This window comes from Furipterus horrens, unplaced genomic scaffold (assembly GCF_987537825.1).
Source record: "Furipterus horrens unplaced genomic scaffold, mFurHor1.1.pri manual_scaffold_5, whole genome shotgun sequence".
NCBI classification, from domain to species: Eukaryota; Metazoa; Chordata; class Mammalia; order Chiroptera; family Furipteridae; genus Furipterus; species Furipterus horrens.
In genome coordinates, this window is record NW_028327175.1 from 119,397,982 (window position 1) to 119,425,630 (window position 27,649).

At 49.7% G+C, this 27,649-nt stretch overlaps 2 protein-coding genes across 3 annotated transcripts in view; both read right to left on the reverse strand.

The window, feature by feature from the left end:
* Positions 1 to 120: 120 nt before the first annotated feature.
* WFIKKN1 (WAP, follistatin/kazal, immunoglobulin, kunitz and netrin domain containing 1) lies at positions 121 to 3,595 on the reverse strand. The gene is made up of 2 exons (XM_090277370.1): positions 2,375 to 3,595; positions 121 to 1,669 (listed from the first exon to the last, which is right to left on the reverse strand). Exons 1-2 carry the CDS (start codon positions 2,543 to 2,545, stop codon positions 197 to 199), a joined length of 1,644 nt encoding a protein of 547 aa, XP_090133496.1. The 5' UTR covers positions 2,546 to 3,595; the 3' UTR covers positions 121 to 196.
* A 46-nt stretch (positions 3,596 to 3,641) lies between these two features.
* RAB40C (RAB40C, member RAS oncogene family) overlaps positions 3,642 to 27,649 on the reverse strand; it is a 32,006-nt gene continuing 7,998 nt past the window's right edge. For both annotated transcript variants that reach the window (XM_090277366.1, XM_090277365.1), the window contains exons 3-7: positions 12,366 to 12,426; positions 11,793 to 11,853; positions 6,816 to 6,893; positions 6,298 to 6,520; positions 3,642 to 5,466 (exon numbers count right to left, since the gene is read on the reverse strand). In XM_090277366.1, the coding sequence (XP_090133492.1) occupies positions 5,186 to 5,466; positions 6,298 to 6,520; positions 6,816 to 6,893; positions 11,793 to 11,853; positions 12,366 to 12,426 (704 nt within the window). In that variant the 3' untranslated portion in view covers positions 3,642 to 5,185. The remainder of the gene's footprint in view (positions 5,467 to 6,297; positions 6,521 to 6,815; positions 6,894 to 11,792; positions 11,854 to 12,365; positions 12,427 to 27,649) is intronic.

The following is a 27,649-nucleotide window of genomic DNA, read 5'->3' on the forward strand; positions in this document are numbered from 1 at the left end:
GTGATTCTGAATTGGAGCCAAAGCCCCAGTGTGGTGGCAGGACCCCAGCTGGATTACAGACTGGATGGGGGAAGAGTGGTAACCCTTGGGAGACTCAGCACCAGCAGGCCACACGTTGGCTCCTGGGAAATGCGTTTATTTGAGGGGACTGGGGGGACTGAACGGCAGGGGCAGGCAGAGCTCCAGGCAGGCGGAGCTAGTCCTGGAAACGGTTGAGCAACTCGCAAGCCCTCTTCTCTAGCAGCTCTGAGATCTTCTTGATGCGCTTCTCACTGGCGATGCGGACATAGCTGCCAGCGTCCAGGATGGCCACACCATCCCGCACTTCACCCATAATGACCAGTGGGCCATCACCTGCTGTCACATTGGGGCAGGGGCAGGCCCAGTCCATGCCACTCAGCGTCACCTCCAGATACTTGGTGCCCAAGAACCTAAGGCCCATCTTGTCATCCTTGAGCACATCATCTAGAACCACACGGGCAATACTGCTGCCACCCACCTCAGACTCCTCCAGCACCTCCGTGAGCCGCCCTACAATGGCAAAGTCACTGCGGCATAGGCTCAGTGCCAGCTTGCTCCTGAGACGGCAAGCCCGGCAGGGCGGCAGGCGCGGTATGGGGCAGGCATCCTCACAGCTCTCTTGGCTCTCAAAGTTGTTGCTGTTGCCTTCACAGCCGCCATACACAAAGGGGTGGCACTGCTGCAGCAGCGGGCTATAGGCCCAGCGTGGCTCCCAGCCCTGGCAGGGGCCCTGCACAACTGGTAGCACACAGTTATCCCCAGGTCCACGGGCACAGGCTTGCTGGCACTCCTCATAGGTCTCAAAGCCTTGGGCGCCCCCATCACAGCTGCCAACTGGGAAGGTCATGCAGCCACCCCGCTGTGCGTCGAAGTGCCAGAGGACACGGCTGGAGAGGGGGCCAGCACAGGCCTGTGCATTGGGCAGGCACTCAGCAAGGGTGCTGGGGGCCCTGTCCCTGGCCAGATCCCGCTGAACCACGGAGAGTGGGAAGTCAGCCCGCAGCAGGCCAGCAGTGTTGCGTGCAGTGCAGGTGTAGAGGCCAGCATCCTCAGGCTGGGCATTGTAAAGCACCAGCTGCCCAATGCTGGTAACCACCACATTGCCATACATCTGGTCTGGCCGCATGATCAGGTTCTCCCGTTGGTCACTCTGCTTCTCCCAGGTCACGGTGGGTGGTGGGCGGCCACTGACATCACAGTGGAGGCTGGCAGTACCCCCCACATACACCACCTGTGGGGAAGGGCTACTGTAGAGTGCAGGTGGCACCGGGGTGTCCCCAGGCGTTGGACGGGCAGTGGTCTCAGGTGGCCCTGGGCTGCTGGGTGGCCAGCTGAGGATGTGTTTGCAGGGCACGACGTGCAGGCGGAGGCCACGCAGGCAGGCCTCTGCATCCATGTAGCAGCGATTGTAGTAGGTGAGGCCATCTGAGGCACAGGTGAAGCTGGGCTCCTTCTCACAGCGGTCACGGCAGCGGCACACAGGCTGCCCGTCCCAGATATCGCAGTCGGAGCCCTGCTGCGGGCACGAGAAGCCCTCGCACGAAGCCACCAGTGCAGGCGTGGCCAGGCCACCCTCCGGGAATCGGGCAGCCACACAGCTCTGCAGCCCGCACACGTTGGTGCAGCACTTCTCAATGGCCAAACAGTCCTGGGGGGTCGGGGGCGGCTCAGCAGGCGCCCAAACAACCCTCCAGCCCCCTACCCCCACCCCAAGGCTCTGGCTTTGCCAGGCATGTTGTGCCCTTTTTGTCTCCCTGAGGTTCAGTTTCCCTTCTGGAAAGGTGAGCATCTTTGTACAAATTTGTCTTACATTCAGTGCAATGAACTACACAGCTGCCTCACTGTCAGTCCTATATGTCATCTCACTGAACTCTCAGAACCCCCACCAAAGGTTTAATTATTATTCCCATAGTACAAATGAGAAAACGGAGGCCCAGGAAAGACACACAGCCACTTCAGGGGATGCATGGCCAGGCTGCAAAGGTGGGACATTAAAATGTGGCCCTTGCCTTTCTACCTGGCTAGTCCTGAGATTGAACATACATAACCTGATAATGGTATTCGATTAACTCAATTAAAAAACAGAACAACACACACAGAGGGGAAAGAAGACACTTAGAAATGATTTTTCTTACTAATAAGGGTGGGCCGGTTTGGGGAATGATGAGGGCAAAGACTGGGGGTGTCCCTTGAGATCCTCCTAGGAAGCATGGCCTAAAACCTCCACAGGAGTGTAGGAGGAGGAAGTGGGCTCCAAGGGCGGGGGAACAGGGGTGGGGTCTGGGCTTCCCCCAGGTCACTCTCCTTCCCTGGAACCCCCACCCAGCTGGGTGGGGGTGATGCCCACACTCACCTGGTCCCCGATGCACTGGCGCTCACAGGTACTCTGGGCATCTACCCACAGGTTGGGGCTGAGCTGGTTGGGGCACATGCCTGGGTGGCTTCCGGGTCCCTGCAGCAGGCTGGCCCCCGAAGTCAGCCCAACCACAAGGAGTAGCAGCAGGAGCAGCCTCTGGGTTGACATGGGGACCACTGGCCCGGGGGCAGAGGTGTGCGGCTGCCAGCGCTTCAGGCTCCGCTTTGCTCGATCCCTTCAGGCATCCACCCTTCCAGTCCTGTGGTCAGCGCCCCTGACTTTGGGCCCCTGGCCGATCCTCTGGGCTCCCCTTTGGCCCTCAAGATCTGAGCCCACAGCAGATGCTCTCAACACCCCTGTACGAAGGGGCTCAGTGGGTTCAAATCTCTCTGAGCTCTGGCTCGACCCCCTTCCCAGCCTGGCTCTTCTGGTCAACGCAGGGCAGGGGCGTTGATGGGGGGAGGGGCTGAGGCCCTGGAGCAAGGAGACACTGGCCAGGAGGGTTACTGAGGGGCGGAGAAGGGCCGGCTCTGGCCGGAGTGGGAAGGGGAGGGAACACTGTAACCGGAGGCCCTCCCCCTCTCCAGGCCCTGGGCTCAGGGGGATGAAAGCAGCCTCACAGACCCTCCCAGCCCGGGTTCAGAACCCGGAAGGAGGGGGAAGGGAGATCAAACACAGGGGCTGCTAGAATCTGCCCTTCCAAACCCTTCCCTGGGGTCTGGGGCCCCAGAAGCATCTGTTTTGAAACTGGATGGAAAATGTCCCGGAGACCCTGTGTCTGACCTTCTGACCCAGGAGGCAGGGTAATAAGAGCCTGGTCTGGTCAGAAAATGAGAGAAGAGACACCTCTGTCTGCCCTGAGAATGGCCTCAGGCATTGGGTGGGGGGCACTGGGCCAGATTTTGGATGGGGCTCAAGGCCCAGACTGCTACAAAGCTGTAGCCTGAGTCTCTGGCTCTATGCTACTGCCCTCTCAGGCAGCAGTGAGCTCAGTGGTTAGGCCCTCAGCAAGGGTTCAAGATCTCAGGCTCCAGCCCTTGGGGTCAGCAGGGAGCAGATGGTCCCTCGAGCCCTTTGCTTTGCTACTCCACAGGGAGGGACAGGCTGGGGCGGGATGCCTGCCTAGCCCACTGAGAAACGCAGCTCACTCTCATGGCCAGTCAGCGAAACCAGTCATGGGGAGTGGAGGGATCAATAAAGCAGCCCTGGACCCACCATGTGAGAGTGCAGACTCACCCCACCACATCACACCTCCAGCCCACCAGCCAGTTAAAACCAGAGACTTTAATTCACATAAAATGTAGTAGCCTGGAGGTCAGAGCTGAATTACATTTACTGTACAAAGAAAGAAAAAAAAATGTTCAGAATGAGCTCAGGAATGGCGCCAACCTGAGCAGCAACGGGTAGTGTTTATGTGGTGAACACAGGACGGTCCACACCCTCAAAATAAAGTCCAGGTTATTTGGTTCAAAGTCCAAAGAAAGGGGCTCCGTTGGCAGGACAGGACAGTGGAGCCTCCTCTGCCTAACTTTGCTGGTGGCAAGGCCTCAGTCAGGGTCCCCAGGTGCCCCTGCTCAAATGGCCCATGGCCCCCTGCCCAACTTGCCTCCCAGAACAGCAGGCGTAGGGCTCCCCCAGGGCACACCCACTGCAGGAGTCCCAGAGTGAGGAATCTCAGGTCCAGGGAGAGCCTAGTAGGAGGTAGAGTTGAGCACCAGTGTGACCAGCAGCTATGTCACCAGCCAGGCAGGCGGAAGGCCAGGCCTCCAGCTAGAGGCTGGCTGCAGAAGGAGTCCACCGCAGCCACTGCTCCATGTGGCCTCACTAGGAACTGGGTCAGAATGGTTCTGGTGACATGTGACCTCAAAGAGGGGCAATCCTGGATGAGGAGCAGCTATGGGGTGACACCCAACATCAGGGAACAGAAGCTGGCAAGAGTAGGGTCCAGACGCCCAGCAGGCAGGCGAGTGGGCTGAGATTCAGTTCGAACCTGCAGAGCGCCGGCAGCCCGAGTATTTACCTACAGACAGCTTTGCATCTCTTCACACAGAGAGCTGAGCCTGTCTCACAGAGCAACATATGTAAGTTACGGAAGGTGCCTCCACACAAGGAGGGATGTGAGGTGCACCCCACTTCTCTTCTCCCAGAAACACTGCTTGGAGTCCATGGCTCCGAGACACACAGGGACATCACCCAGGAAGCTGCAGCCCCTCTGTGCAGACCACCAAGCCCACACTCACACTACTGCCCAGTACTGTGTGGAAGGCCCACTAGCCACCATGCTCAGAAAGGCCAGCATGGGGAGCGCAGTACAAGATTGCTGCCCAAAGCTCCATGGGTGCTCACTGGCCCCTGCATAGCCCACACCCCAAGTGAAGTGTACGTGATGGTGGATTCCTTTCCATCTTTGCCTCCAGTTCCACCATTTCACATGTCCCAAAGCTCATCCCCACGAGCAAATATGAGCTCACCCCGTGGCTATATTAAGGCTTCCCTGTTGGCCCTTTAAAAAGGTATAAAATTGGTGAAATATTTTCTATATAAATAAGAAAGTGAGCCACGCCCACAGGACCTTGAGGCAGAGAACGTGGGGACTTGCGTTTGTTTCAAAGCACAGCCTCTGCTGTCCCACAGGGCTTGTCTTGCTGAGACCACCTGCTTACTAGGTGTGCCCCAGGTTCCCAGGAGGGGTCGCGAGGCCAAAGTCTTCCCTGCACGTGGTGCTGTCCCAGCACCTGGAAGGAGCTTCCCCGAGCCTGAGACCTCACTCCCCGAGTGTGTCCAGATGGGCAGCACCTGCCTGCCCTGCTAGGAGATCTTGCAGTTGCTCCTGGAGCAGTTCTGGGGCGGACTCTGCGGGGGGCGGATGGACTTAGACCTCTTGAGGCTGTTGCCTTTGCTGCTGCCACCCCCTGCCCCACTGGCCAGCGAATAGGAGCGCCCATGCATCATGACAGCGTTCATGCCATTGGCCATTGAGAAGGACTTGAGGTGGCTCTTGATGGTGACGGGCAGCGGGAGCTTGTCGATGAGGTGAACGGGGGTGCAGGAGACGATGGCGCGGCAGCAGAGGTCCTGCAGGCTGAACACTGTGGAGGGTCGGAGGGGCAGAGTCAGACGACAGGGGTCAAACCATGGGGGGAGGGGGTCAGTGGTGGGGAAGGTGTCAGGTGGGGGGAAGATCAGACTATGGTGGTGGTCAGATCACAGGGAGGGTGGTCAGATGATGGGGAGTCTCAGACTGGGGGGAAAGGCAGTGAGGTGTCAAGAGATCTTGGGTCCTAAGGACCCAAGGTGGGGGAACACTGAGGGACGAACTGTCATCTGTTCAGATGAGCACAAGTGATGCTCAGTGGGGACTAGAGGTTCCCAGGCCAGGACGCTAGATGCTCCGCTACTCCACTTGGTGCCGGGCACCATCGGGAGCAGCCCCTGGAAGGCACCCTGCTCATGCTTTCTCCCTAGAGCTGCACACTTAGAAGTGTCCTTTGGGACCTCACTTCTGAGGGCCTAGCCAGCTCTGCCCTCAGCACCTCGCAGGAGACTGAAGCTTCCAGGAACACTAGCCACCTCTGGCAGCTCTGGGGGGTACACAGCTTGAGCCTGAGGGACAGGGAAGTACACAGGGATTAGAAGCCGTTCCCCTGCTTGCTCTGGGATACATTAGGGTCCACAGCAACCCCCCCGCCCCGGCATGAGGGCATTATCAGAATGTAATGCACAGTTTCCTCCCGTAACTCTGGGACCCCCAAACAACACACATGCAGGATGAAAGCTGGTTCAGCTGCACTGCCTTGTGGAAGTTCTATGTCTGGGGAGCCTGGACACCTGGGAGGGACCACAATCTCTGAAGAGTTGCCTGTCCAATGCCCACAACACTCAGGTCTCAGGGCCCAGTGGCTCCACTGGCCGCGCCTCACCTCGGTTGGGCCTCCAGATCTTCTCCATGCCATGTCGCATGAGCACGATACGGGACAGCTCAGTGAAGGACTCAGTGACATTGAAGTTGCACAATGGGCTGACCTCGAAGAAGGTCATGCAGTTCTTCTCTGCGTAGGCACGTGCCTGCTCTGTTGGAACTTGCCGCTTGAAGGCCAGGTGCAGCCGGTTTCCAACCAGGATCCGGGGGACCCCAGGTGCATGCTTGGGGAGGTAGAGGACTCAGCACAGGTACAAATGCAGAATGCCCCCCTCTTAGCTGCCCCCATCCCCTGATTCTATGACTAGGTGGGGCTCGGACCCATGAGCCATGGTCCCTTGAGGCATGAGACCCTGATCTTCAAGTGCCATGGTGATCAGTGTAAGAAAGGATGCTCAGGGCTGGGGCCACAGGAGAGGCAGCAAATGGGAGCCACAGAGGCTCTGGTGAGGGATGGGAACACACGCACCCTGGGAAGGGGGTGACCATGGAAGGGGGTATCTGCAGGTGCATATCTACCTCATCAATCTCCTTGATCCACCGGTCAATGCCATCAAAGGACCAGCGGTTGGTGATGTCATATACCAGGAGGATCCCCTGCAAGGAAGACACGGGTATCACAAGCCTGAGGGGTCAGCCAGATGGAGGCCTCGTTCTGTCATGAAGCCCAGTGTAGATACACACCCTCACTCCTAGCAGAGGCAGGGTAGGGACACTTGGCACAGCAGACAACTGTCAGGAGACCATATGGGTTACTTAACATGCGGCAGTGTAGACAATGCACCGTGAGGCATCCAATCATAATTAAGAAAGGCCTCTGGTATTGGGCACTGTGACTCCTCACCTTGGCTAGGCCCATGTGACCCTAGACACCCTCATGTGGGATGGTATGAATGTCATCGACAGTCAATGATCTCATAGGCTCAATGCTGCCTCCTCCCTTTCTTCAGTGACTTGGCTGGGGCAGAACTGGCATTTTTTTCAACTTCTTTCCTCCAAGCAAATTGTAAGCACTATCCCATGACCATTTAGAAGTCGTGGGAGCTAACACAGGTGCAGGCAGATCTAGGGTGAAGGGCAGACCCTGTGGACAATCCTGGCAGGCAGATGTGGACAGCGTCCCTGTCACTTGGTCCAGCAGTATACTCCACTTTGGGGTAACAAGGGAGCTGAGCAAAGGTGTTTTGAGTCTTCCAGCCCAAACTTGCAGAGCAGGACATCAGTCACTCTGGCAGCTCATGTACAGCCCCACCAGCTAGCAGAGGGTTTGCTATGGGACTTTTCTGTCACATCCCTTCGACTAATATCTCGGAACTCAGCTCTGGGCTGTCTCCATTGGCCCTGAATGTCTCAACAGTGACCTGTCACAGGCCTCAGGAAGGTGACTTCAGAGAGCATCCCCAGATGCCACCCCACCCACATGGCCCTGCCCTCCACTCTTGAGGCAGGCTCACACCTTCCCCATCCCGCCGTCTTCACTCAGCCTATGTGTCCATCACACATAGGCAGGAAAAAAGTGCAGCTGAGATGGAAGGCGCAGGATGTCTCCATATCAGAATGAGTGATTTTAAAGCCTTTCCCCTTAAAAATGTCCTTAAAATTTTGGGAGGCTTAAGTGTTACCCCTAGGTCTTCTTAAGAGGAATGTAGCCATTACTTTAACACCCACCCAGTGTCTCCTGCTCTTTGGATGGGAAGCCTTGTACAGAACAAGCAGAGCCGCCTGCCACCCTGGGAGGAAGGGCTATGTCTGGAAGAAAGACCCCCTTGAGTCCACTTGAAGAAGCAGACACCAGTTTGGTGAGAGTAGAGAGTAAAACTGGAAGGGAACTACATGGTAGCAGGAGTGAGTCCTGTAGCCCAGGGCACAGGGAATAAAGGCCTCTGGTCTGGGGTCAGGTAAAGACGTGCCACCAACCCTCCAAATCTCCTCCTAAGAAATCACTGAGGATGTGTCGGAAGACCAGCCCTCGCAGATGTTCATCACAGTAAGAAGCAAACTGCACGCACAGTCAGGGGGCTGCTGAGTAAGTCAAGATGCAGACCTGCCTCACAGATGATCAGACTAACAGCGGTGCAACTCAGAGCACATGTGTTGGTCCTGGGGCAGGTACATAACAGATTGCATGGTGGGAAGCATGTGTCCCAGGCAACATGTACAGTGTGTGCCTTAAAACAGAAATATAGCCCAGGCTGGTGTGGCTCAGTGGATTGAACGCTGGCCTATGAACCAAAACATCCCCAGTTCAAACCCCAGTCAGGGCTCATGCCTGGGTTGTGGGCAAGGTCCCTAGTTGGGGGCCTGAGAGAGGCAGCTAACTGATGCTTCTTTCTCACATCAATGTTTCTCTCCCTTTCTTTCTCCCTCCCTTCCCCTCTCTCTGAAAATAAATAAAATCTTAAAAATAAATAAATAAAAAAGAAATATAAACATCCAGCACACCACACGGAAAATGTTTCCAAGATCTAACTGCATTTTGAAAGGTTGGATGAGGGTTTATCTTCTTGCTTACACTTACCTATGCAGCATTTAAAAGCTTAAACTACTCAGCAAAAGCCTATCTTACAGGCAACTCTCAAATGGTCCCTGACCTATATACCTAGCCACCTGGTCAGTGACAAGATGCATGGTGGGGTCCTAATTAGCACTCACTGAATGATAAGTGCACTCCCCAGACCATTTTCCATGTGAAACCCCTTTTTCTGTGAACAAGTTGATCCCTCTCTCCAGGAAGAGACCAGCACCTAGCCCTGCTCTTCCAGTTGACCATTATCCCTCACCCCTCCTCCAGCTCTCTCAGCACCCTGAGCCCAGGGGACCTGCTCTCTTCAGCAGCAGAGGTCCTGGTCTTCCAGGGCAAGGAGTGGCCCCTTAGACCTCAGCAATAGGAAAGAAGGGCCATGGGTCTAGGCAGTTGGGGACAGAAGGGTTATTTCTCACCATGGTAAGAACCACAAGACAGTCCTATTGCTGAACAGGTGACAGCAGTCAGCGGTTGGCAGTAGCTTTTGTGACCTGGGCCCTGAGGGACCCATAAGGTATCTAGTCCTAACCAAGGGTGGGAGAGTGACTGGAAATACAAAACCTGATTGGGAAAGGCAGTCCTGCTCCTCAGCGTACCATCAGGGGCTACACAGAGCACCAGAACTGGGTGGGGCTTACTCTCGATACTGCCTTCTCATCTGCACTGCCACCATCAGGCAGGATGGGAATGGGACAGAGCAAAGCAACAACACTGAGGGAAGAGCATCCCAGGGCAGCCTGGAGCACAGAGCCCACTACTCACCACTCAGGCCCGAGACATGCAACTGGCTCCCTCGGCCCAGAGTCAACAAGAACCTCCAGAATTAAAGCAAGAGCAACAACAAACACAACTGACTGGACTGGACGCTTTGGAGAGAGCAAGGATGTGATGACACAGTGTTTGCTTCCCCCAAACACTGTGTAATTTGGCAAATGTCCAAGCTTGTTAGGTGTCCTTAATTAGCTGAACAGAAACGAACGTCTGGTATGTTCCACGCTCGCACCCAGGGTGCACAGAACAGCTGAGTCCTCTCCGAGTTGACCTCAGTGCCTTCTTGATGTTTCCCCATTGCCTTTGATTACTACTCTTTATCTCTTCATTTCCTTTTTTATTACAAAATTCATATGTGTTTACTGCAGAAAAATTAGGAGATATTCAAAAGCAAAAGGAAGACAACAGAACTCAGTCACCCTGTTGTTTGGGGTAACCAACACTGCCATCTGGACCACAGCTTTCTCATCATCTTGTATGTATAAAGTCTTTCTTTTTTAATCCTCACCCAAGGATATGTTTACTGATTTTAGAGAAAGAGAGAGAGAGAGTGAGCAAGAGAAACATCGATGTGAGAGAGAAACACTGATGAGCTGCCTCCTGTGCGCACCCTGACCAGAGACTGAACCTTTTGGTGTACAGGAAGTCACTCCAACCGAGTCACCTTGTCACTTTGCCAGGGCTGCAGTCACGTCTTCTTTAAAAAAAAAAAAAAAAGGGGACCCATGGGACATGCTCATCTGAAGGGCACTGGGTTCTGCAGGCAGTTCTTGCCACTTAACCTCACCTCTAGTGCTGATGTGAGGTGCAAACAAATGCCTCCAAGCTGTGGCCCACATTCTGATTATTTAGGATCAGCTGCTTCAGGCCCTGCAGGCCCCCAACACCAGCACACACTGTGGGGACCATCAAGCTAGGGCTCCAGGTGCCATCATGCACATCTCTGCAGGAGCTCCCAGGGCAAGAGCTGTTAAACCCAGCCTGGGGGTCCTCCGCACCCCCTTCGGCAGAGAAGAAGGCCACATTCAGTTTCTCCCTGCATCTCACCATGTCTGAAAGGCCACTACTAAGGGAGGCCCTGGAGAAAGATGCAGGATGGGGTCCCCAACAAAGCCTAAGCAGATTCAGCCAGACCTCCGCCACAGACTTCTCTCTCTCGGCCCCTACAGATCTAGTGTAGCAGCAAGATCAGCAGGAGTGCAGAGCGCCAAGGCAGCTGCAGCCTTCATCAATCCTGACTAACAAAGCAAAAAGGATACCCCAGGGGGGGCTCCCCATGAGCCCAAGCCAGAGTGAGGGGGGTGACAGGAAGTCACAGCTCCTGCTCAGTGCAGATCCACCTGGAGCTCATGCCCTATAGAGTGTGATGCCCCCAAACATGCCCAGGTGTTCTGTCTAACACGAGTACATGCTATTCCTGGCAGAGAGCCCTGACAGTGTGTAGAGCAGGGCTGGGTAGGTCTGAACTTGGGGCTCTCCTTGGCAATACGAGAAGTCTGGGAGTGTCATGACCTGTTCTACATTACAGACAGGACTGATGAGGCCCCTCACATTGACAGTGGCGACAGCCTATAGCTGGCCTGTTCATGCAACTACTTCTCCCCTCTCCTTTGAGCCTCGAGTCATACACTGCTCCGCTCAGCAGGCAAGCATGCTCGGGTAGCTCAGAGGACACAGAGAGGCTTGAGCGAGCTCTCATGTTCTCCCCTAGGGTGCCCCCACATGTTCCCCTCAAAATGCCCCTGTATAGCACCCAGGGTGCCCTTGCACCCCTGCACACCCACCCAAACTTGGGTGCACTTCCATGGCAGCCCCAGGATACCTTCCACCTCCTGCTCTTTGCTAACATCCTGCTTCTGTGAGCAACCCTGGTTAGGGATCCAGCCCAGCTGCCCTGGGAGCCTCAAGTCCTGTGATAGACCGGGCTGCCCTAGCAGCCTCCTCGCTCCAGGAATTCATTTTTGGTTCCTGGACCTAGTGGCATTGCCATAGTATAGGGTCCCAACACCAGCCACAGGAACTGGTGGGGACACAGAGAAGAAACACAGTGCGGGGACACAGGCACCTGGTGCCCTCTGACAGCTGAGGTCCCTCATGCAGAGGGCAGCCTAGTGGAAGACAGTCACGTAGGTGGAGTCTGACAGCACAGAAATATGACTTGTCCCTCTGGAGAGCAGCACCGGCAGTGTCGTTGGTCTTACCTGTGCGCCCCTGGAGTAGGACCTGAAGATGGTGCAGAACCTGCCCTGGCCCGATGTGTCCCTGAAACACATGGCAGACAGTGAGATGTGGCCTGTGCGATCATGGCTTGCGCAGCGTGATCCATGCAAGGTGCCCTCCCTCCTCCTCCACAGCTTTCACTGGCTAACCCTGGTGGGCCTGAGTACCCCGGGAGACCACTCTGTCAGGCTGCGGAACCCCAAACCTACGGGAATTGACATCTAGATTTCAAGGTTCTGGAAAGTGCTCCTTCATGTGTAGCCCAGTAACAGGCGAGGGGAGAGGGGCCATGGCTACTGTGGAAATGAGTCTCTACAGGCAAAGGGAACTGGGTTCTATTCAGAATAGCCCTGGACCTTTTGGTTTCTGCATCGCAGAGCAGAATCCATTCCATGTTTACACAGGATCTTTTAAAACAGCTATTCCACTTAAAATGTAAACAGGACTCCTACCTTCCTGTTCCTTTAAGGATTCTTGACTTACTTCATTTACCTTCCAAGGCTCTAGCAATAACTCCACCCCGAAGCACCGCAACCCCGCACAACCGGACTCACCAGAGCTCTAGCTTGACCCGCCGGCCATCCAGCAGGATGGTAGTCGTTTTGTAGTCAATCCCTGCAAGGAAGCAAAGGGCGGCTAGAGGCAATGCCTGGAGACGAGCCTGCCAGGACTTATCTTCCAGAATCCTCCTCGCCAGGGCTCAGTTGGGTGGAGGGGCATGTTACCCTCAGCTGGAGTCTTTCTTGTGGCTCCAGTCCAGGGAACCAGGAGCATTGGGCACCACAGCACTGGGCAAAGGGAAGACGGTACAGGAGTGGAGTCCAGGAGGCTCCTCTCCCACTGACCTACTCTGTGTAGATCTCAAGTCGATACATTTCTGAGTTTCTGGGTTCACCATAGCCCCCAGGTACTGACTACTGGAGTGTGCTTGGAGCATTATTAAGGGTAAAGTAATTTCTAAAATGTCATTTCTCTGGAGAGCTCCCTGAAGAACCTATGCATGCCATAACTTTAATTTTTAATTTTTTACACACAGATGGGAAAAAGTCCAAGAGAGGTAGGTAGGATCAGTGCTAGATAGGTTACCTTACTCACAAGACCTTCAACTGGTCTATGGACCATCCAGAAACTTCCTAAAAGCTCAGTGTTTCCTCCTTCCTTCTTAAGCCTTAAAAAAAGTCATCAGTTTCGTGACTTTTTATAATGCTTACTCCAAGAGGGCTTGGAAATGGGCATTTTCACAGAGGTGTTTCTCTCACACAGTCTGTGCGTGTAAGCTGTACAAGTTGACCTCAGAGTCTGCAGGCGGCACCCTCCTGGTGCCTCTACCCACACTGTGCTTCTGCTTGGTCAACTCCTAACTGCAAGTCAAAACCTGGCTCCCAAGCACCAAATGACACTCAACAGAAGAAAAATGCAATCCATGAAATGAAAGAAAATATTTGGAAATCACATATCTGACAAGGGATTGCTGTCCAGGATATATAAAGAAATTTTACAACTCAACAACAACAAAAAAGTCCAATTAAAAACTGGGCAAAAGACTTGAATAGACATTTCTCCAAAGAAGATCTACAAATGACCACAAACACATGAAAAGATGCTCAACACCACTGATCATCAGAGAAGTGCAAACCAAACCACAGTGAGAGATCACCTCATATCCACTGGATGGTTCTCACCAAGAAAAACAGAAAATGACAAAGGTTGGTGAGGATGTGGAGAAATCAGAATCCTTGTGCACTGCCGGTGGGACTGTAAAGTGATGCAGTCACTATGGAAAACAGTATGGCAGTTCCTCAAAGAATTAAACACAGAATTACTATAAGACCCAGAATTCCACTTCTGGGTTAGTACCCCAAAAAAATGAAAGCAGGGAATCAAACATGTATGTATTTGTACACCCAGGTTCTTAGCACTGTTATTCACAATAGTCAAAGGTGGAAACAGCCCAAGTGTCCAATGAGTGATCAATGGATTAACAAAATGGTCTACACATACATTGGGATACGATTCAGCCTTAAAAAGGGATGAAATTCTGATACATGCTATAACATGGATGAACCTTGAGGATATTATGCTCAGGGAAATAAGCCAGTCACAGAAGAGCAAATACTGTATGATTCCACTTCTATGAGGTTTCTAGGGTAGTCAGTTTCATAGAGACAGAAAGTAGATTAGAGGTTACCTGGGGCTGAGGGGAGTCAGTATTTTTTTTTAAAAGATTTTAGAAGAGAAAGAGAGGGAAAGAAATATTGATGTGAAGGAGGTACTTTGATCGGTTGCCTCTTGCAAGCGCCCTGACCTGGGACCGAATCTGCACCCCAGGCATGTGCCCTGATTGGGAATCGAAATGGCAGCCTTTGGCTTTGTAGAACAATGTTCAACCGAGCCAGATGAGTCAGGGCTGGGAGTCAGTGTTTAATGAAGACAGAGGTTCATTTTGGGAAGATGAAAAAGTTCTAGAGATGAATGATGAGTCACACAACAGTAAATGTGCTTATGCCTCTGCCCTGTACACCTACAAATAATTAAAATGATAAATTTCATGTTATGTATATTTTACCACAATATTTTTTTAAAGTGAGAGAAGATTCTCTTGCACATACTCCCATGGGAAAGAACTATTCTTCAGGAAGAAATAAAAGACAGACCTGTCTCTACTGTACCTCCTCTGCATTTGCCCTTCCTCCAGCTCTCCTTTGCTGATAACCAGCTTCTTTGGGTGGAAGCTCCTGAATTCAAACAGGAAGCCCAAATTTGGCCCAGGACTCACCTCCTCTTGGTCCTGTCTCCACAGCCCCTATAAGATGGACCCTGTGAGGGTAATTTCCAGGAAGACTGTGGATGTGGATGCCGATCCTCTAGGCAACGTCAGATCTGCCCCCATGTGGCAGATCAGCCCCCCAGGCTCAGGCCTCCGGAACTGGACACTGACTGCTCTGCTTCACTCCCCCAAGCCAGCCCTCTTGAAAGGAGCCACCCTGCAGCCAAGAGGCCCTGAGGTGGCACTGTAGCCCAATGGCCCTGCAAGAAACTGCAGGGAAGAGAGGGAACCCAGGAAGGGCTCAGGAGGAAACAGGGTACAGGGGGTCAGTTTCACCCTCCACTCACCTCTGAGCTCCCTCCCGTAGCCAGCATTGTAAATGTTGTGTGCCCTGGGCACCGCGCTAACCCATCTTCCTGAATTCCAGTCAGGGCAACAGGACGTGAACTTTGGTCAGAGTCAGAAAGGATGCCCAGTCCCTCCCTGCTCTCTAGAAGCTTTTCAATGCTCTGCTGAACACATGCGTGGAACCTGTGCGGACATGCACTCAGAGCTGGGAACTTTTAACAGGAAGGGCTACCGTCCTCCCAACACCCCTCCTGCTGCACAGCTTCCCTAAATGAAGGTCAGAGGGCTCATTAGAGAACACGATTTCTCAGCGAACACTGCAGAGGAAAAGCTGGAGTTCAGTTTGATGGCTGAGCAAATATCACCACTGAAGTAATTTAGACTCAGACAGTGACTGCACTCTCGAGCCCTCTGGTGCTGGCCCTGGCTTCTAGGAGAAGGTGGCCCCCACGCCTGGCACCAGCATAAGCATCCCCAGGAAGGCTGAGCACCCATGTAAGTGGACTAAGGAAAGTGGGCAGCAGGTCCCTAAAGGGTAGAGCAGGGAGGGTCCAGCTGAGAGCTGAGGACAAGCCCCCAGAGCCAAGAGGTCAAAGGGGGAGGGCATGGTGGGGATATGGCATGGGTGGAGAATGCTTCGGCTCACACACTCACTTGGATATTGTAAAGTTCAAATTAAAACATATTATTTAGCCCTGGCTGGTGTGGCTCAGTGGATTGAGCACCGGCCCATGAACCAAAGGGTCACCAGTTAAATTTCCATTCAAGGCACATGCCTGGGTTGTGAGTCAGGTCCCTGGTTGGGGTGTGCAAGAAGGAACCAGCTGATGTTTCTCTCCCTCTCTTTCTCCCTCCCTACCTCTCTCTCTGAATACAAAATAAATAAAATCTTAAAAAAGAAACATATTCTTCATGCTCATGCTGCTCTTCACCCTGCCATATTCCAAATCTAGATAAAAACTTTTTTAAAATTACATTTTATTGATTATGGTATTACAGCTTTCCCAATTCTTCCCCCTTTGTCCCCTTCCACCCAGCACCTCCCACTCCCTCAGGCCATCCCCTCACCATTGTTCATGTCCATGGGTCATGTGCATAAGTTCTTTGGCTACTCCATTTCCTATGCTGTACTTTACATCCCCATGGCTATTCTGTAACTACCTATTTGTAGTTCTTTAAAAGATGTTATTTATTTACTTTTAGAGAGAGGGGAAGGGAGGGAGAAAGAGAGGAAGAGAAACATCGATTGGTTGCCTCTTGCACACCTCCAGTCAGGGACTTGGCCCGCAACCTGGATATATGTCTTGACAGGGAATCAAACCGGTGACCCTTCAGTTCGCGGACTGACACTCAATCCACTGAGCCACTCCAGCCAGGGCTATTTGTACTTTTATATCCCCTCACCTCTTCACCCATTCCCCCACAACCCCTCCCATCTGGCAACCATCAAAACGCTCTCCATATCCATGATTCTGTGTCTGTTCTTGTTTGCTTAGTTTATTTTTTAAATTTAATTGACAACTATATATTTATTACCATTCTATTAGTCATAGTTTTGATCTTCTTTTTCTTAAATAAGTCCCTTTAATATTTCACATAATGGTTTGGTGATAATAAACTCCTTTAGTTTTTTCTTGTCTGGGAAGCTCTTTATCTGCCCTTTGATTCTAAATGATAGCTTTGCTGGGTGGGAGCAATCTTGGCTGTAGGCCCTTGCTTTTCATGACTTTAAATATTTCTTGCCAATCCCTTCTAGCTGCAAAGCTTCTTTTAAGAAATCAGCTGACAGCCTTATGGGAACTCCTTTGTATCTAACTGCTTTTCTCTTACTGCTTTTAAGATTCTCTTTATCTTTACCCTTTTGTATTTTAATTATAACATGTCTTGGAGTGGGCCTCTTTGCATCCATCTTGTTTGGGACTCCGTGTTTCCTGGACTTGCATGTCTAATTCCTTACCCAAGTTAGGGGAGTTTTCTTTCATTATTTTTTCAAATAGATTTCCAATTTCTTGCCCTTTTGCTTCTCCTTCTGGCATGCCTGTGATGCAAATGCTGGAAAGCTTGAAGTTGTCGCAGAGGTTGCTTATACTATCTTCATTGTTTTGGATTCTTTTTCCTACTTGTGTAAGGGATAAAGAAGCCAGTGACTCTCAAACCATTAGGAGATAATTAACAGACACATCACGGAAAAGGGGCGAGGAAATGACATTCCGTAGCTCCTCACACATATCTCTGGGATCAAAAGGAGGAAAGTTGTCATCACCAAACACAGAGAAATGGGAAGATGTAGCCAGATAACTTTGCAAATAAGTTGGAGATAGACCTATAACTAGATTACCCTTAATCACACCCTTAGTTAAGTAGTTAATCACATTAGATTGTGAACCTGGATTAACCAGTAAAGGAGAAACGTGGGAGGAGAGGGGAGGGGAACTAATCGGTTTAGGGAGGGGGAGATAATTGCATTAGTATAAAACCAGTTTACTTTGTCTACTTTGCGATCACATGCCCCTGGCTGGCTGTGCACTCTGCGGACTCATGAATAAACATCTCACTTTGCTGCTTAAGTCCTGTGTCCTGGTGTTTTATTGTGAGCATTTCTCACAATTGTTGTTCTGATTGTTTTTTGCTTCCTTATGCTCCAAATCACTGATTTGATTCTCAGCTTCATCCACTCTACTGTTGTTTCCCTGTAAACTGTTCTTTATTTCAATTAGCGTTTCCTTTGTTTCTGACTGGATCGTATCTATGCTGCTGAGATCCTCACTAAATTCCTTGAGCATCCTTTTTTTTTTACCCCGGCGGCCCGTCTGCTTTGAGCATCCTTATAAGCAATGTTTCGAGCTCTGTATCTGACAGATTGTTCATCTCCATATTGTTTAGTTCTTTTTCTGTAGTTTTGATCTGTTCTTTTATTTCGGCCATGTTTCTTTGTCTCCTCATTTTGGCAGCCTCCCTGTGTTTGTTTCTCTGTATTGCATGGAGCTGCTTTGACTCCCTGTCTTGGTACCGTGGCCTAGAGCAGATGTCCTGTAGGGTCCCGTGGCACAGGTTGGGTATTTGAAGTGTACCCTTCGTATGGGCTAAGTACACACTCCTCTTGTACTTGAGCCTTGGTTGCTATTGGTAGGTCAATGGGATGAATTTCCCCAGGCCAGTCAGCTGCAAGGACTGGCTGTGACCACTGACCACCAACCTTCACCCTCCGTGGAGGATCAGCTGTGCGGGGGCAGGGTGCTGATTTTCTGGTGTCGTCTGTAGCTGTCCACTGGGTGCGCAGGCTCTGGGATTTCCTGGGTGGTGCAGACCAATGTTAGCCCCCACCCTTCCTGAGCTATAAAGCCATCTGGGATGGCTGCTACTTGTGCTGGGGTTGGAGATCCCCAGGTGAAGCCAAGCTGTCAATCTAGGCTGGCTGCTCCTAGTGCCTGGCCTGGGGCCACATAGCTGTTGCTTGTTTGATAGGATTTAGGAAATTGTGAAGTATGAGCCAAGACCAGCCATTCATATGGAAAAGTCACGGTTAACAGTTTGGATGGGCCCGTAAATTGGGTGAGATGGAGTCTCAGGGGATCTCCAGGGCGGAGCAAACAGTGTTAGCCAGGTTTGATGGAGTCTCAGATAGGGCATTCACCTACAGGCTCTGTGGTTCCCTGGGGAGAGGGCTCAGAAAAGTGACAATGACCTCTGCCTGCCTTTCTGTCTGGGAGAAAACTGTTCCCCAGCTCCCACCTTGAAGCCAGACACCTCAGTTCCTCCCTGTATGCCACTGGTCTTTCAAGCTGCTCCCCCGGTGGTGCTAGAGCTCAGAGGAGTGTGTCTGTGTGACTCCATGTGTGGGTTCTTTAAGGGGAACTGCTTGGGGCTTCAGCAGTTTCTTCCACTGACTCAATCCCTGCTGGTCTTTGCAGCCAGAAGTTATGAGGACTTGTCTTCCTGGCACTGGAACCCTGGGCTGGGAGGCCTGGTGTGGGGCTGGGACTCCTCGATCCTGAGATATCTGTCCTGAGTTTTTATCCACCACATGTGGGTGTGGGACCAGCCAGTTCCACATCACCACCCTTTCTACCAATCTGGACAGATGTGGTTTCTTTAATTTCATAGTTGTCAGACTTCCATTCAACTCGATTTCTGATGGTTCTGAGTGATGGTTGTTCTATATTTTAGTTGTAATTTTGATGTGGTTGTCTGAGGAGGCGAGCCATATTTACCTAGGCCACCATCTTGACCAGAAGTTGTCCTTCAACTGGATAAAAACTTACAGTGTGCTTTATAAAGCCATAGAAAATATAGACATAGCAAGTCCAAAGAGAGAGGCCCTTAGAAGGTACACTCCCCCTGTGGTAAAAAAGATAGGTTCCAACCAAACTTCACTATGAATCAGCTCTGACAATTCTTTGGTCTGAAGATTTGTTGCTAAAGAATTTCAATCACTTACTGCCTCACTTCACCCCATCAGTCCTTAAACATAGAGCAGTTATGTCCAGTGTTCTGGGAGGTATTTTTCACTTTCTATGCTGGGAACACAGGAGCCCTTGAGGTCACCAGTTCACCCCTCTATCCACATGCTCCTCTGTCCCAGATCCTGGCCTCCCATTAACCAGAGAGTGACCTAATGGCCAGTTTTCTCATCTTTTGCGTCATTGCTGTTTTGTTTTGTTTTGTTTTTTAGATTTTACTTATTCCGACTGGTGTGGCTCAGTGGATTGAGCACCAGCCTATGAACCAAACAGTTGCCAGCTCGATTCGCAGTCAGAGCACATGCCTGGGTTCTGGGCCAGGTCCCCAGTGGAGGGCATGCGATAGGCAACCAATCAATGATTCTTTCACATATCAATGTTTCTCTCCCTCTTTTTCTCACTTTCTTCCCCTTTCTCTAAAAATAAATAAAATCTTTTTTTCTTAAAGTTGTCCATTTTAGAAGAAAATCTCATCACCCATAGTGACACCTATACTAGGTACATTTTTACTGTTACCTTCTCAGCATCTAGTACAACTGTACCCAAGCACTGACCTACCGAAATTCAAATGATCTTATGACACCTTGCATCCCTTTCATTCTCCTTTATATTACATATATATATATATATATATATATATATATATATATATATATGCATGTCTGTTTTAGTTCTGAGTGTAAATAGAAGATTATCTACAAATATCTTTTTTTTTTTTTTAAATCCTCACCCGAGGACATACTTATTGATTTAGAGAGAGGGGAAGGGAGAGAAATATCAAACAGTTGCCTCTTGTACATGCCCGACCAGGACAGAACTCACAACCTAGGCATGTGCCCTGACCGGGAATCGTATCTGCAACCTTTTAGTTCACAAGATGATGCTCTGACCAACTGAGCCGCACTGGCCAGGATTGAATTTCATTCCTTTTCAGCCCAGTAAAGGGAATGTTGCAAAGCAGTGGTCCAGAAGGACAGGCCTGGCCTCAGTGTGGCACATGCTAGCAGCCTCCCCACACCATGCCCCTGCATTGCTGGCCTTGTGTTCCAGTGATGCCCCCATGACCCTGTTGTCCCTTGACAACAGCCAAGGCCGGGAGGAGCACAAAGCAACTCACACACTCCAGAAAAATGCTGACATAGGCTGGAGTTGCAGGAACATTGTCATTACCTGTCTGCTGACCGCCATCCTTTGAAGAGATATTTCATAGCACAAACTCAAAGGAGGTAGAGGAGGAAGTAGGAATGTTACAAAAACGATCACTAAAGTCTCAATGTTCTGGAAAATCACTTCATTTTCCAATAGTTGCCACATCCTGGTGATTTGGGGAGTTCACCCTTTCTGCCCACTGAGACCCACTTCACCAGGAGCTGTAAGCAGAGTTGTGGGGATGCAAAGGAGGAAGGCTGAGCGCTGAGTGGCACTGACGAACAGGACGTCAGGTCTGTCTTCACCTGGCCTCCCATACTCAGGAGTGGGGCATCCATGGCCATGTAGCCAGACTGTCAAGGACAACGTGGTGCACAATCCATTCTTCTCAGGCTGGTTACTCTCTAGCACAGCACAGCAGCAGTTCTGCTGGCTGAAGTCAAGGCACAGTGTTCCATCAGAAGCCACGGGACAGAGCAAGCTGAAAGTCACAATTTCCTCCTCTATGTCCCTTCTTTTGGAGGTTCACAATGCTCACAGGTCTGTTAGCACTGACATAGAACAACAGACCCCCAAGAAAACCCACCCTCACTACAGCCCTAGAAAATTACGAGGTAATCAGGGCATGGGAACGAACACACATGAACAAGAACCAAAAATTCTCAGCTGTCTTTTTAGATCCACCCTCTCAGCTTTGTTTTGGGTGCGTAAATCAAGATTTTTGGATGTTTTTAAGTTCAATTATACAGTGTTCAGAGGGAGCATGGGCCAGTCACAATGAGGACCACTATTCACAATGTGGCAGTCCTCTGGCGGAAGGCACTTACCATGCACCTGCCCAGATTCCACCTGGACCAAGCAGAGGGAGCAGGCAAGGAGGGATGTCACTTGCCCAGATGGCATGTTCCTGAACACCTCTTTTCCATCTGAGGTTTAAGTCTTTTGTGGAAGGAATGGCAAACGCCAGTGTGTAATTAGCCAGCTACTTTCCAACATGATTAAAAGCCACAGGAAGACTTTTAAAAAATTCTTAACACTGAACAAAAAATGAGGAATGAAAGACTGGATTTAAGAATGAAACAGAAAATGTTAAACAATGTCTTCCATTGCAGTGTTTAAATCAGGCACCAGAAACTAGAATGCTGGCTGGTGTCCAAAGGAAAGGAAACCATTCCCAGCAGGTTTTCCCCATAGTGCAGCTCCATGATGGGACTGGAAGCATCCCTGGGCAATGTGAACCATGAACATCATGCCTTCACAGTTAGGTAGAACCAGCTGAACCTAGGTCACCTAGTGATTTCAGAGAAGGCTCCAGTGCAGCACTGCCCCTCCACACTGGTAGGAGATGCTGTTAGGTTGAAAGCCCAGCTTGTTAGTTTTCTACATAGTTCCCAGATCTCACCTCCTGGGAAACACAGCCCTAGCCAGGCTGTCTGAGTGAAGCACACTCCTGTGTTTTCAACATGACATCCAATGCTGAGAGTGAGGATACCACCCCCAAACCCAAGACAGGCAGCTGCTGTTTCTTAGTGTTACTCCTTGGGGGGGCGGGGGAGTGGGGCGGAATAAGCTCCCAAAGGCACATGAAAGTGAAAACAGAAACCAAAAAAAACTTTTCATAACACAGGCAGACACAGGAGGTGTCCTGGGATCCACACATCAGCCATCCAGACAGGCCCAGGTGGTCCTACTGTACATGCTGCAGCCTGAGACTCTTGACCAGCCTTCACTCCTCCTCTCCCATGGGAAAGGCCACAGCACTTATCTATCCCAAGGAAATACTGGTGTGCTAGGGGACAGAAAAGGGATCTCGCTAAGTCCCAGCAGGCATGCAACCTGGTACAGCTCCACGGAGGCAATACTAAGCAGTGTGGCGGGCACTCTTGGGTGACCCAGGATCCTGCCTCCTGGCACTCATGCCTCTGGGTATATCCCTCCCCTTGGGGGTAGCAGGAGCTGATACTTGATTCTGACCCGAGTAAGGCCAAGTACTGGATGCTCCCTCTGTGATCATGTTACATAAGACTCCAGCAGGCAGATTCTCTTCCTTGCTGGCTCTATGAACAAGCTGCCCTATGGAAAGGACCATGTAATCAGGAAAAAAGGTGGCCAGGTGCTGCCAACAACCATGTGAGTTTAGAAGGGATTCTGCCTCAGCCCACACCTGACTACGGCCTGGGAGAAACCCGGAGGCCCTGTGAGGACTTAGCTAAGCTGGGTCCAGATTTCTGACCCAAAAAACTACGTAATAATAAATGAGTGCTGTTTAAGACACTTAGTTTGTGGTAAGTTCTTAGTTGGCTTGGGCTGCTATTAACAGAATATTGCAGATTGGGGAGTTTATAAACAACAGAAATCTATTTCTCACAGTTCTGGAGGCTGGAAGTCCAAGACCAGGGTACCAGCAAAGTCAGGGTCTAGTGAGATCTTGCTTCCTAGTTCACAGACAGTCAACCTCTTGCTGTGTCCTCACATGGCAGAAGGGGCAAGGGAACTCTGTGGGGTCTTTATAAGGCCCTATTCCAATTCATAAGGCTCTCCACCCTCAAGACCTAGTCACCTCTCCAAGGCCCCACCTCCTAATCCATCGTCTTGAGGGTTAGGTTTCTCCATATGAACTGGGGGGGCGGGGGGGGGGGCAGCGGCACTAACATACAGGCCATAGCAGTAACTAATACCAGTTATGACAAACATACACTCCTCTGACCAGCCACTATATCTATGAAAATCTATCAAAACAAAACAACAAAAGAAGTTTTTATAAAGGTGTGGTGATAGAGTAACAGTCGGACACACCCATATCCTAATCCCTGGAACCTGTGAATATGCTTTCTACAGGACCAAGGCACTTTGTAGATGTGACTGGGGTCATGGACCTTGAGAGGGAAGAGGATCCTGGCTTATCCCAGTGGGCCCAGTATCATCACATGAGTACTAAAAGGTGGCGACCCTTTCCCAGCTGAGTCAGAGAGATGAGATTGGAAGCAGGAGACTCAGCTGGGAGGGATCTTGATCTGGCTTTGAAGATGGAGGGAGGGGAACACAAGCGAACAATATGGGCAATGTCTAGAAAGCTGGCATGGTTCTCAGCTTACAGCCAGCAAAAAGCAGGGACCTTGGTCCTATAACACAAAGAACTGAATTTTGCCAACAACTCAATGAGCAAAGAAAAAGACCTCCCCTAGAGCCTGCAGAAAGGAACACAGCCCAACAACACCTCAACTGTTGACTTAGGACCCATACACAGAACTGTAAGATAATGTTACAGCAGTAACAAAACAGCAATATCTAGGTATAAAAAGTAACTAAAGGGTATTAACTATTTGTATTAGTTTTTTCATTATAAATAAACTGGACACAAACTAAAAGAATCCAACCACTGTGGAATGTTTAAATAACAGAAGGTGATCCACAGAATGGAGGCTACACAGTTGTTATAAAGAAACAGGCATCCGATGAAATGAAAGCAGGAGATGGAGCAAATGGAACTTTTATATGCTCCTGATGGGACAGAAATCGTTTACTTCGGTAAACTGTTTGGTGGTGTCTGCGAAGGCTAAACATATGCACACCCTACAACCCAGCAATCCCATTCCTCAAAGTATCCCTGACAGAAATGTGTGCATATATGCACCAAAAACACGGACAGGCAGACTTTGTTTTACTGCTCTACATAAGTGTGTGTTTTTTACAAACTAAAGGCAAGACTTTCTACCAGCAAAAAGATTACAACTTGCTCTACCGAAGTGATCTAGAACTGAACCCATAATATTTCCAACGTGTGCCTGTGTAAGAATTTTTGTAGAAACACTATTCAGAATACCAAAAAAGCCATCTGCAGAAACATAAACACATGGCAGAATATAGTGAGGTCTATATAACACAAAGGAGTGAACTACAACTACACAGAATAACGTGGGTGGCTCTCACCAAAAATGGAGAAACAAAGAAGCCAGAGACACAAAAATACATATGGTGTGCTTCCATTTACAGAAAAACTCTAGAAATGCAAATTAGTCTATAACAGAAAGGCCAGCGGTTGTCAGGTCTGGGGACAGAGGGGGTTGGTATGCAAAGAGCACAAGGACTGAGTATGCCTACCTGCCAACACTCATTAAACTTGAAACTTTACATGGATACAGGTTTTTAGTGCAATGGAACCCTCATACATTGGTGGTGGGAACTCAAAATAATACGAGTGACCTGAGGACCCAGTTTGGTGAGTTCTTGTAAGTTAAGCAGACACGCAAGGACTTGTGCATTATGAATATGCTTCAGGCCACTGAAGCACACACTTAGAAGTGGTGAATATGATAAATATGCATATTTTACCATAAAAATTTTTTTTTAATGTTTAAAGGATTTGTACAAGAATGTTCATAGCAGCATTATTCACAACAGCCAAAATCAGTATTGATAAGTAAATGGATAAACAAATTGGGGTATACTCACGCAAAGGAATGTTATTCATGAACAAAAAGAAATGAACATGAGAATTTCACATACATTATACTGAGTGAAACAAACCATAGATAAGGAAGACTGTATTGTATGATTCAATTTACGGGAAGTTCTGGAGAGGCAAACGTACCCTAGAGGGACAGGAAGCAGACCAGTGGGGGCTGGGGCTCGGGGACCCATGTTCAAGGGGCCGGAGAGAACTTGCAGGGGAGATGGAAATGTTCTAGGTCTCAATTAGAGCAGTAATTATGTAAATATATGCACTTGTCAAACTCGTCCAACTTAAATGTACACTTGGAATAGGTACATTTTATTGTATGTAAATTATGTCAATAAAATTCATTTTTTAAAAAGTAAACCCACAGGATATTGACCTGCTCAGAGTTTAGATTAGTAGGCCTTTTGACCACAAGGGCCTGAATTACCCCACGAGATAGGTCTGAATACGGAACAGAGGCAGGTGTGAATACCTGGCCCCTAATGTGTTGATCGCACAGACATTCTGGGCAAAAGGACGACCCGCGGGTCACTCATGCCTGCCCTTCTATGGGCCAGGGTCTACCACCACGGGTACATGTACAAGCCTGTAGCTCAGGAGAAAAGAAGGGGGGCTGCCTGGTGAGGAACGGAAAGAAAACAGAAGTTACTTAATAAATTTCAGAATGCTTTTGTGTCTACACTGGCATGCTGGGTTTTGGGGTAAAATGCTAGGGCAGTGAAGAGCTTTTCCTTAATGCCTTAAAAACCACACCAGACCAATTCAAACCAAAGCTTTCTATTGTCCATAAAAGAAAACAAGCACATCCATACATAAAACCAGGCAAAATACACAACACTTAAAATTAATCTTAACCCCAAAATACACAGATAACCACTGTTAATGTTTTCATGTATTTCACTCCACAATTCTCTTTTATTTGACACTCATTGATACACTATATAATTAAGCATACTTTTTTCTCACTTAAGATATCAAAGGTTACCCTATATCATTAAATATTCATTAACCATTCCTCCAAATCAGCATATTAAAAAGCTGTATAATAATCTCACCCTATGAATATATGCTATTTCCACTACTGAACCGTTAGTTGTTTCAGATTTTTCATTTTTATTAAAAAAACAAACTACAGAGCCTTGATTTTCTCTAGCTGTGTCCCATATGGTTCCCCAGGAGCGATCCCTGATTACTTGGTCAAAAGGGAAGACTTCTTAAGGCTCTGAATACATGTTGTGGAGCCCCTTTCTGAGAGCACAACATGCATGCACAGCCCTGGTGCACTTTGAGTGCTGAGTGTCAACTGACTTACTCTGTGACAGACTTACAGGTGATTGTTGCAACCTAGTGAATTTTAAGGTTAAACATCTTTCCATGTATTTTTTATCACAGCGATTTTCAACCAGTGTGCTATGGCAGGCACAATGGTGTGCCACAAGAAATTTTAAAACATGTGATACTTGACTATTTAGTCAGGAGTACTGACCTCTTTTCCCTTAGCTTGTCAAATTAAAAAATGATAACAGCCAACATAATAGTCATCTGGTGTGAATGAATCAAAATTATACCTATTTTTTTGTCACATCAGCAAAATACATTTTTTTTGGTGCACTGTAGAATTTTAGTCATTAGTTTATGTGTGCCGTGAGATGAAGAAGGTTGAAAACTGTTTCATTAGAATCTCCTCTCTGTGACTCTTTGTGTAGCCAACTGACTAAAATAAGGAAAATACTCCTACTGACAACACTGCCACCAAATTGTTCCCATCCATTGAGGGACTTGGTCACCTCTGAGCTGGAGCCAGTGAAGTCAGTGCCAGCTCCAGTGACCAAGAGAGCTATGTGCACATATGTGTGTGCATGCAAGCATGAGTGTGTGAACCACAGACGGCGACTCCTGTGGGAGATCTGTGTCACAGGCCAGATCAGCAGCTTCTCCAAGTTGATGAGGACTCTGTCATCCACACTGCTCCTGAGATCTGCACCCGGGGGCAGGCTTTCCCCCTGCCCAAAGTGTGACTTTAAGAAAGCCAGACTCAGCTCCTAAAGCCTTCCAGCAGTTTGAGGACTGTCAACACTGGACCCAAGAAGAGAGAGGACCAAACAACAGGAAACAGAAATCAATAGAAAATGATTATGTAATGAGTGCTGAACACAAGTGCTAAGTGGTGCATTTGCAATAGCAGTGCAGGGCCCAGAGACTTTGAGGCAGATACCAACAATGGTATAGGGACAGGGTGGACAGTCATCACTGCTGCCAAGTTACAGCTCCTAATTCCTCCACAGTGATTCTTGGACCTAAATACAGAACCTTAGTACAATATTAGATGTCACTATGCTCCTCAGTCACATAAAGCTGTACAATGCATCCAAATCCCCAAAACGTCACTTAACTTGTCACCCATCCCTCCCAGCAGAGACCTGAGTAGCGAACACTCACCCTACCTTGGCCCAGTTGACAACTGCTTCCTGGAAGGTCCAGGCTGGCAATGACTCGGCTTATGGCCCAAGAACTGCCAGATGGAACACAGGCCCACATCAGCCATAGTGCTGCCACCCAACCTAGGAACCACCTGGTGACTTCCTGGGCTCACAAACACATGCTCATCACCCAGCTGAGATCCCTGTCTAGGGCTGACATTAATTCACTTGCTCA

What these genes read in the sequence shown, in the direction of transcription:
- WFIKKN1 (XM_090277370.1), bottom strand. Translation starts at nt 2,545, where the DNA reads ATGTCAACCCAGAGGCTGCTCCTGCTGCTACTCCTTGTGGTTGGGCTG. An exon ending in GCCAGTGCATCGGGGACCAG is followed by an intron (nt 1,670 to 2,374) that starts GTGAGTGTGGGC and finishes CCGACCCCCCAG; the next exon opens with GACTGTTTGGCCATTGAGAA.